At 32.4% G+C, this 11,709-nt stretch overlaps 1 protein-coding gene across 1 annotated transcript; it reads left to right on the top strand.

Annotated features, from left to right (window-relative positions):
• On the top strand, positions 1–11,527 carry LOC100177137 (E3 ubiquitin-protein ligase SH3RF3; the record flags this gene model as incomplete). Its single annotated transcript, XM_002123658.4, is given in 16 exon segments — positions 1–85; positions 553–778; positions 950–1,726; positions 2,155–2,374; positions 2,871–3,022; positions 3,662–3,723; positions 4,550–4,664; positions 7,154–7,255; positions 7,671–7,766; positions 8,083–8,266; positions 8,876–9,000; positions 9,380–9,523; positions 10,279–10,361; positions 10,546–10,716; positions 10,983–11,037; positions 11,421–11,527. Coding segments are annotated over 14 exon segments (1,688 nt in total), but the record flags the coding sequence as incomplete, so codon positions are not given.
• Between the last annotated feature and the right edge of the window lie 182 nt (positions 11,528–11,709).

Below are 11,709 nucleotides of genomic sequence, written 5' to 3'. Positions count from 1 at the left end.
TACAGCACAGCTATTATGATGAGTCTTCGACTTAATGAGAAATTATTAACCAGAGAAGTTATCGAATCTATACCAAGCGATAATAGTAAGGTTTATTATAATTATCAGGCCTTTATAGTTTATTGGTAGGCCAAGTTATCATTGTAGATATGCTATAATACAGACTATGGAAATTTTTAGTTGTCAATAATTGAAAATATTTTTGACCAAAATGTAGTTTTGTTTCTTTGTTTATTAATATAATATACTTGTTTTATATCTGCGATTCTGACATGCATATAGATGGTCAAATTTTGGGTTTGAGAAATGTCATTGCAGCAAACATTGTTACCCACTATAAAAAACAGTCAAGTGGTAAATACAAAATTCTTTGAAGTACTGACTTTATGTTATAAATGTGGGGTTGGGTAATGGGACAATCATGGCCCAAATCCCAGGACTGGCTTGCCACGTCGCGGAGTCTCACTCATATAAGATAGAATATGTATAAAAGATATTGTGTTGTCTATGTTTAATAAATTACAATCATCCCCAATAATCCACCATCCACAGTTGAACTGATCAGCCAAAACCTGCCAATCAAATATGTTGACAAGATCCTCATATTTCTTGCATCGGAGCTTGAGACATCCGGTCACATCCACTTCATCCTGATGTGGATCCGGTTCCTTCTCACCAAACATGGTCCCGCACTCAAATCTGACTCCAACCACATGATGGCAGCAATGAGACATCTCCAGAAAAATTTAACGCGAAAATCTGACACTATTTTAAAATTGTGAGCGTTTTGTGATATGGTTTTTTATCCTCACGTGGCGGGGCAATGACAGTCGTTCAACTGTTTATGTAACTGTGTTCTATTTGATACACCTCATGCCCACTTACGAGTTAACATTTATGTAACTTGGATAACAATTGGTTTATTTATTAACACACCATATTTATTTAGAATGGACGCCAACTTCTATCAAAACCAATACGTGATAGCTCTTGCTAAACTGAAGCGGAATCGCTTGGATATTTCTCAACCATCTGATGAAGTCGACAGTGAAATTATTTGCGAACTTGAATAATGCGTAATACAGATTTGGATCACTCACAAACTTTACAATCAATTATTAATTGTTTCTGTTAGTGTCGCGATATATTTGTTCCGCATATTGAATTTGTACCGAGCGCCATTGCGCATACGCCGAAACGCTACTGCGATATTATAATGACCACCCGTTTTAACTTTAATACCAGAGTTCGTATATAAACATGTTTATATACGGACTCTGTTTAATACGACCCTACGCTGAAAACAGTCCGCACAGAACGTTTACATGTTTAAAAAAGTGCAATAGATATGTGTTGCCGTATAGAAGAGAATAGAACTTTTCAGAAATCGCCAAGGCTCACAACTTTGCAGTACTGTAGTCGGTTAAAAATAGACACTTGATTTAACGGATACAGCTCTCTTGTTATATACAAAAACAAACAGCGACCACTAACGGACCAATGATTTCATTATTTTATCCATTCCAACTTTCGTTCGTATGTGTGTTTGTTACAGTTTGTACTGTAAGGAACTTTATTTGTTGATTGTGTTTTTGTTGTAGATACCACCAGCCGTTTTTATTTAGGCCTACATATATATTTCGACTTAAATATCATGAATTCTGAGTTTATTAATGATTTATTGGAATGTTCTGTCTGTTTGAAACCGCTGGATCAACAGAATAAGGTAAAAATGTTTGGTACAGTTCTACCTTGATTTAAATAAAGATTTTACAAAAGAAACTGCAAAACATGATTAATAAATCTAAATGAACAGCCAGAAGATTTAACTAAATAATGAAGTTTGATATAGTAGTTCAGATTGAACTTATTTTTCTATTGCGAATTTGCGACTATAAACTGATTGAATCTTAAAATGTTCATAGTTACGATTTAGGAGACTAAATTAGTATGTATATACTGTTATACAGTAAGGAGCCTTTTAACTAAATATGAATGGGTGCTAGCGAAGAATCCTGAACCGCAATAACCACCTCTAACACTTCCCACCAGCCTAATCTGTAACGTACCCGAGAATTCTTCACTAGTGCCAAAAAGTGAAATGAAATGCGAACACCGTTACATAAACATTTAACAGCGCAATCCCACCCCCAGGTCCTCCCATGTCAACATACGTTCTGTAAATCTTGTCTTTTTTCCATTGTGCGCTCACACAAGGAGTTGCGTTGTCCTGAGTGTCGGGTCCTCGTTAAACAAAAAGTTGACGATCTCCCGGCAAACATTCTCCTCATTCGTTTATTAGACGGAATCAAATCACAAGAATCTAACAAACCACAGCAACCCGCTGAAAAAACGGAGTTTCGTCGACATTCGGGTATTTTAATCTTCTATTAACTTATGTACATAATACATATCATGTTACTTCTACTACCATGCATAATGTAAATATTATTTTAGCGACTCATCTGGTAAAAAACAAAGTTATTTCCAATTTTCTAACCTAAGTTATTTCCAATTTTCTAACTGAAGTGGCGTATCAAAAATACCTGATGCCGTATAAAAAATAAACTAGGTTTTTAAGTTTAAAAGTTTAGGTTTAAAATAAATAAGTAGATAAGAGATAGGCTATTGTTTACTTATGCATTTAATCCATTTATATCACAATCATTTTCTCTGTAAATTTAATGTTAATTTGACAATATTACTACATTATACAGCTATGGAAAGTCTATGTAAACCTTTTTTGTGGCAATTTACACATATATATATAATAATAATAACATGTCTGTTTAGACATTTTACCTAAAAATATTTCTGGCAAGGATTTAATTCATTACAATGTAACCACTCAGTTATTCCTTTTTATTTAGTTGAAGGTATACTAACCTCCTCCATACCCGCAAGTGGTGGGGCAAAGGATGGTGGTAATGGGGAGGGGGGGAGGATAAGTACAAGGAGGAACAACAGACATACCGTGCATGAGCGATCTGGTAGTGAACCTCACACTACAAGTGGTTTGCAGGTATTTATGGTAGAACTGGTGTTCGTTATTATTGTACAAACTGTAACCATAAAATGCCTAAATGGTTAATATATACATATATTGTATATATAATTTAATTTGGTTACAGGTATATATGATAGAATTGGATGTTCGTTATTATTACCATTATTATTGTCTGATATGCAAACATAAAATGGTTTATATATATATTTTAGATATTTTTTAGAAAATGATCAGAAAATACTAGTGATTTACAAGTATTAGCAGAGGAGGATTGGAATATTGAATATAAATATACATTTATTATTTTATAACATTTTTATAATGTGTTAAATTGAAGTTAAATTGCTACTTTTTAACTTGGGTATTAGTAACTCATTTATCAATAACATTTTTATTGTTTAGGAATGTTTCCGTAATGGTTTGCAAGGTTTTAAAATATTGTTTTTTTAAACAATTTGTTTAAACTGTATATATATTACTTTAGTTTTCTAACTTGAATCTTAGTAAAGTTTAATATGAAAATACTTTAATATTTTGAAAATTATGTTATGTTTTTTTTATGTTTACAAAATTTCCTCTTTTTTTTTCTTATTTTCTTGTAAGGTTTTTAAATTGTTTTCAAGGAACTAAATTATTTATGCTTTTTCTTATTAGATTCCCACACAAAGCCGACCTCATGCAAGAGCAATACACAACTATGATTCCCAAGTACCAAGGTAGAATAGACAAACTATGAATATTTAAAAAGCTTAAAACTAATATATAGATATTCGATATATAAAATGTTTTAACGCTATATATATAGCCCTGGGCCCATGTAGAATATTTAAAAATTTATTATTTAACTTTATAAACTTTTAAAATTTATTCAAATTATCTTGTAAGATGTTTAGTAGGGTGGGGGAAGATGGGACATCTTTTCATTATATTTTCTCGTCCCATTTAGTAGTAAACAAAGAACATTTAAGGCATCATAAAACTATATCCTCACGACTCCCACAGACCATTGTTAATTGTTTAAAACACGATCAGAATATTTAGATATTATGCACTAAAGGTGTCCCATCTTCTCCCACAGTACTATATGCATTGTGGAACATATTTAATTATATAGTTGTTTTATAATTAAGATATAGTTTTTCCAAAATTGGTGTTCAACTCTTGTAATATAGCAGTCTGTGTGGGTGGTAGTAATATCATACAATATGAACAAAGATAGTGCCGATAAATAACCGTATCGTGTTACAACATGTTTGGAATTCCAATAAGATCACATTCACAAAACTACAATCTATTTCAATCGGCTTAACGCTGCTACCATTGTGGGCGATGCGTCATTGGGCAAGACACATACTAACATTTTTAACCCAGTGGTCACTAATAGGTTGTCCAAATTATCAGCAATACATTAAAATAATCCACAAAACCTTAATCATCCACAAACAAAAAGTTACATATGGGGTGTTTAGAACAGAACTCCCGTGTTATAACAACTGACGTTGCCCTTCCATGCGAAGATAAACAATTTATGTTATTTTTCAGTGATCTTTCATTTAAGAAAGGTGACCTAATAATGTTGATTAAGAAGATAGATGAAAACTGGACGAGTGGGGAATGCCATGGGAAGATGGGAGTATTTCCAACTAATTATGTGGAGGTAATTCATTATTTTAATCTTAAACAGAAACTCCACAAAGCTTAGGTTATATACTCATAAAACCAAACATGAAAAACATATATAGTAGGGTGGGGGTGGATTGGTAGTAAACAAACGTTTAACAATTTTTTATAAAACTTTATCCTCACGGCTCCCATAGACAGTTGTTAAATGTTTAAAACATGATCAGGATATTTGGTTATTAGGTGTGAAAGGTGTCCCATCTTCCCCCACCCCACTATATACAAAAAACAATGGGGACAAAGTTAAGGAGTTTAAAGGGGACACAAACATACAACTTAAAGGGGGCAACATATATACAGCTTTGGAATTTTATAGGGGACAAAAAAATGGTTTGAGAAGTAATGGGAGATTAACACATAGGCAATTTTAAAATAAAATTTTATTAATTTGAAAAAAAATTAATTCAAAAAAATATTAATTATGAATATTAAAAATTTAATATTCTTCATTATAGTCAGCTAACATGGGTATGTAGGCCTTGAAATCTATCATGAATATTCTGGTTGCACACATAGTCACAAGCAAACTGGTCATATTGCACAAACTAAACCCATATTAATTTTCTAAAATTTGTTTCAACCCATTTAATAGTATAATATATGAAGTACTTTGTGTATATTTGGTGAACTCTCGGTGACCCCTGAAGTTTGTTATACATTGTTTAAACACAAATTACTTGTAATGGATAAGCATAACCTTCCTATACCGCACCATATGTTGGATAACTGAATCTAATTTTACTAAATTTGTGTTTCTGTAGTATATTTCATTTCTTATGCCAATAAATTAAGGGTTTAGTGTTTGACACTAAATCAATTTTATTGAAATCAGAAGATTATCTAACAAAATTAATGCTGTTTAAGTGGGGTTGTCACTTACTAATCTATGGTTTATATGCAATAATCCACAGTGTTTGCACTCTAATTGCAGATATGTGATTACAATTTAGAGATGCACATTACAGAATTTCGAATCCGTTTGTATTCGAATCTTATTACGGGATTCGGTATTCTGTTTAATGACGTCATTACACGTCATCTCATATACTATATTAACAATTTTTAAACGTTTCGTAACGTCTTTTCATAGCCTGCTATACGTTTCATGACGCAAAAACTACCCAATAGTACAATTTTTGATCATTTTACAGCTCATGACCCAACAAGGCTGCTATGAAAGGGTCAATAAACTGACTTTTGTGGGTAAAATTTCTTTTTCCTATAAATATGAAAAGATTCGAAATTCTAGATTCGGAATTCTAGATTCGAAATAAAGTATTCTAGGATATCCTAGAATACCTAATTATTCTGTAATGTGCATCCCTAGATTACATAAGTGTATTGATAATAATCCAAAGGATATACTGATATTTAGTTACATTACATTACATTAGCGATATAATTATAATATTACAGTCATTTAGCTAAAAAATGATAACACTATATTAGATTTGTAATAATGTAAAGCTTAGCATATATTTTTTACACTGGTGTTTTATTATTAATAAAGGCTTTTATTTGATATCTCATAATCGGTGGCGCAGCCAGAAAAAAAATTAGGGGGGGAGGGTTTTAATCGAAAAAGTTTCAAAATTTTTTTTTATTTTTTTTTATTTTTTGGGGGTTTAAAAAGGGGGGGTTGTGACCCCCTAAACCCCCCTGGCTGCGCCACTGCTCATAACACAAGACTTAAATACGTGAATGAATATTTGTTTCTGTGTTGTCTGTGTACATAAGATATTGACATCTGGTTTTTACATTTACAGTAAAAGTTATAATGTAAACATAACAGATATTATGTAAAACATAATTTTCATTTCAAATGTTTTCGTTTAAAGCAAATAAACCTGACAAGATGGTTTAGGGTTTTTAATGGTACTGTTCGAAATGAAAATTCTATCATATATATGGGCTCTCATGTTTGTATTAAACTGACCAGAAAACCCATGTTTTATGCACCGCAGTAAGAAGTTTTATGCACCGCAGTAAGAATGTTGGTACTTAAATAATTTCACACACAAAGATTGTGTTAACTGTTCACAATAGGTGTATGAAACAGAACACTCTTGTTATAACGACGCCATGCGAGGATAAATAAGTTGCATACGTGGTAACTTGTAAGCAGGCACGAGGTGTATGAAACAGAACACCCATGTTATAACGACTGTCAATGCCCCGCAATGCGATGATAAATAAGTTACATACGTGGTAACTTTTAAGCGGACACAAAGTGTATGAAACAGAACACCCGTGTTATAGCGACTGTCGATGCCCCGCCATGCGATGATAAATAAGTTACATACGTGGTAACTTTTAAGCGGACACAAAGTGTATGAAACAGAACACCTGTGTTATAGCGAATGTCGTTGCCCCGCCATGCGAGGATTAATCAAAGTTTGATAATAACAATTAATTTTACATAATAATGATGAATGATAAAGCATTCTAACTTAATTTGTTTACCAGATAATCCACCCTTTACCCACCGAGAGACCTTATTGTTTTGCTTTGTATGATTTTGAATCGAGCGATGCAGAGAAAGATAGAGACTGTCTCACTTTTTCAAAGGTAACTGTGCCATCTTACCCCACAGAGCTATGTAATGTCTTGTTATGTAGTTTTTACACAATAATAATAATCCTGTAATTTTCTTTATTTCCGTTGGTATGCAATGAGATAAACTTTGTACATTATGCTTACCTATTTACTTTCTATGTAAATATTTCTAATGAAAAATAATATTAAATAAACAATAAAAATCATGTAAAGTAAATTTTTTTATTCTATTGGTTTAGAATGTGAAGAATTTAGCAGATTAAAAAAAACCATAATAGTTTCAATGTATCGTCTAATAAAAAATATTAATAAATAAAAATAAATAACAATCAGGCTATGTAATTTTTTTTATTACATTTGTAGAGCCCTGATAGTAAATAGAGAGTAAAAATCACGTTGTGTAATCATCTTTATTCCATTGGTTTAGAACGAAAAGATCCTGGTAATACGAAGAGTTGATGAGAATTGGGTTGAAGGAATGTTGAGAGATAAGATTGGGATATTTCCTCTATCTTTTGTTAAGGTGGGTAATATGGGATAGTTACAATACCATTACAACTGTATTGTACCTAGTGTGCAAATAACATACAATACCATTACAAAAATAAAATTACAATACCGTTACAACTATATTGTATCTAGTGTGCAAATAACAACAACAACAATAGTTTAAAATCCTAAAAGTTTCCTGGTTAAGTATGTTTTTGCTGAAAGTGTTCTTGCTATTCACCATGTTAAAAAATTCCCAAAATCCCATTGTTAATACTTATTTTTTAAAACTCTGTTTTTTTAAAATTTATTTTGATTATCTAATAAACCAAATAAACCCTTTTCCCCAGTTAAGTGAGGAAGCTCGTAAGTTGTTCGAAGATCTCCACATCTCGGATCCGCATCCTGGGAGCAAGAACGATGGTGATGGTAAAGATAAAGGAACATTGGGAGCAGCAGCACGGAAGATCTTAAGTAGCAAACCTGGATATAAAAGTAACAAGAAACGACATTCGTTTCCAACATTTCAAGCAGGTGTGTGGTTATAACACGACAAGTGGCGCAGCCAGGGGGGTTAGGGTGTTGTGACCTCCTTCTTAAACCGCCTCCCCCCCCCAAAAATAAAATCGTTTTTTTTTATTAATCCCCACCTCCCCCCCTTATTTTTTTTCTAGATGCGCCACTGAACACGACAAGTTGTTTTATGATATTTTTGTATACTTGCATACCCATGTCAAACCCCTTTAGATACCTGCATATTATGTTAGCTACGTTTGTGCAAATAAAGATAGGCACCAACATGCGTACACTGAGTTTTAACAAGGTCTGCACTCATAAAAATATAAGTTATTCCTGTTCCAAACTGTCTAGCCTGTACTGCCACTACTGCCGCATGTAAAGGTTAGAATAACAATGTTTATGCCAAGCGTTTTTGCCTTTTTGTTAGTTTGTACCTGTCTTGGTTACGAATGTCACGACCATAAACCTTCTGTCTAAGTGATTTAAAAAAAAAGGTTAATTTTAAAAAAAAAAAAAAGATTTTAGTTTTTCCGATAATTTTAATGTATTTTATTAAGTTTAAAACCCGATCCCATTTAAAACCTTTGATGCAACATGTGACACTTATTCACTATCCACCCACAGCTAAAGCATCGGGTGAAGCCGTACCTCCCACCACATACAGACATTCCATGGAGTTAGGAGCATCAGCAAGTATTCCAACTTCTAAACATGGAACAACATCTAATACAAATCCAACAGTGGATTCAGTAAGTTTAACTTTGTATTATTTGGGTATTTTTTGTATATATATATATATATATATCTATAATTTTATTTTTTGTGATATTTATTTGTACTTTTTCCTGTATATATATATCTATGTATTATTTTTATTTTTTTATATACCTTAAGGGAATTTTAGTTTTATACATATATTATATTTGGTATGTCTGGTAACAACAGCAGCTGTATATGAAGTGACAATAATATCTACATAACTACATTACACCTGAAACAATATTATACACGAATACACTTAGTGTATAATGTATTATTAAGTACTTGGTTGGACCACATAATAGCATGCTAGGATATAAATAATAAATGTTTGATCCTGAATTTTTCATAATCTTCTCTTTAAATTAGGATTTCCAAAATCCAACAAATCCAAGTCAGACTTCCCGTGTTGATAATACTGTGAGGGGGGGTGGTGGTGAAATAAACATAGCAAGCTCTCCTACAAGTATAAAGATGCCGATGAGGGTTTCTTCCAATGTTCATATACTACAGGTAGGGTTTAAGATGTGCTTGCGCTCGATTTCGTTCACATCGCTTCAAACACGACTTTAAACATCTGTATCTCGGGAACGCGTAACCCGATCGGGCTAATTCTTTCGCCAAAAAAGTTGTACAAATTAAAACTATTCTGCAGTATAAATAGTTTCTATTTATAGATGACCGTGTCACATGCACTTTAAGATGCGATTATTTAAATACAGCTTAATATAGTAAGGATCTGGTGCTTTGAAAATGTAACAATAATCATGTTGGTCTGCCACGTTTTCATAGCACCAGGTTCTTACTGTGTTTCATATAGTTTGGTCATATAGCATAGATATGGATTAAGGTGGGATGTTTCATTTAAATTAAACTTGATATAAATATGGGATATGTAATGTAACTACTTAAGTGAGGATTCGTTTGCAATTCTGTTTTAAATTTTATATCTTAAATGAAATGACCGCATAGCTATTAAGGTGGGTTTATATCATTTAAATACAACATAATATACACACATGTAAATTACCCCTGTTTTTTAACAACTGTTGTTTTGCTGCGGATTCCATTAGCCAGTATTGTGAATTCTAACCTGTAAGACTGTATTACATTCCCAATGATTTATAACGAATCTTGAAATATTATGACTATGATTTTCAGCTTTTATACTCGCGTTTCAATTTATTTACAAGGTCTTAGCCAAGCCAATTTAAATGTTCACCAACGTATCTAAACCTTCATATCTAACCTGTTATACTTGTATTTAGTGTCGTACTGGTAACGGTGATCATGGTAAACCAACTGAACGATCGCCACGTGCGTCAATTCCGTTACCAAGCTCTGGGAAAATGTAAGGAAATCATTATATTAAACAATATATGTATATTTTTAGTTTTTTTTAGTATTTATAATTTTTTACATTTAAAAAATCAATTCCTTTTTTTATTTTTTAAAAATATTTTTTTCTTTTATAATTGAAAATTTTAATACTTTTTTATAATTTGTTTTTCATAATAACAATAAATATATTACAGAGTGACAGCTTCATACTCGTACCATGCTGAGAAACCCGATGAATTAGAATTATTGAAGGGTGAAAGTTATCAAATAACTGAGATATGCAACGATGGCTGGTGTAGAGGGGTTCATATCAAGAGTGGAAAGTCTGGTGTTTTTCCCGGCAATTATGTGGCAAGCAATATAAAGTATGTTTGCATTATAATTTAAAAGGGCTTACAAACTAAAAAGATATATAAAAATTGGGTGCGGCAAAAAGGGGAGAAAGGGGCATAAAAACTAAACTAGTATTTGTTTATTGATAGAACTGATTGTTAAAGACCCAACAAAGTTTCAAACAACCAAAACATCTCAATCCATAGATAAATTTAACTTTACATTTTTGTTACGCATCTGGCCCAGGAAATAGCACTTCAAACATATAAACATACAATGTAAACAATATTTGTTGCAGAAGCCAACCAACCCAATCAACCAAACCTGACAACTCAACACCAAACAACCCAACCGTATGTATTATAATGTCAGTTTATTCTGTTTCTTTAAGCCAATGGTACAAAAACTTTTTTAGAGCTTCAAGTTTTTGTGAAAACCCCCGTATACACAGAGTTTTTATTCAAAACATGTTTAACACCTACGAATAAAACTTCTTCAATCTTTTTTATAACCATAAATATGCAATAACATATGCAGATTTTTTACTTTAAAATCATCTCTTCCCACTTACAAGAATAAACAATGCAATGACATTTTTTTAAAACATCTTCAAAACAATTTTTTTCAAAACATCTATTAACCCTTTTTCACTATTTTTTTACCTAGGGATATTCCTGCAACATCATATATGTTTTTTTATAATCATTTCTTCCCACTTACAAAATATATGATGCAGATGACACAGGATCAACAAGGATCATCCAAACATCCGCCTCCACGACCTAAGGTTCCTCCCATTAAGATCCCAACATCTAATGGAGGATCAAGAGCAGAGTCATCCTCATCATCAGGTTTAGATGAAATTACTTAATAACACGGCTGTTCTGTTTCATACACCTCGTGGTCGCTTACAAGTTACCACGTATGTAGCTTATTTATCCCCGCATGGCGGGGCAACGACAGTTGTTATAACACGGGTGTTCTGTTTTATACACTCCATGCCCGCTTACAAGTTACATGTATGT

Source organism: Ciona intestinalis, chromosome 14 (genome assembly GCF_000224145.3).
Source record: "Ciona intestinalis chromosome 14, KH, whole genome shotgun sequence".
Classification (NCBI taxonomy): Eukaryota; Metazoa; Chordata; class Ascidiacea; order Phlebobranchia; family Cionidae; genus Ciona; species Ciona intestinalis.
This window is presented reverse-complemented; position numbering and strand designations above follow the sequence as displayed.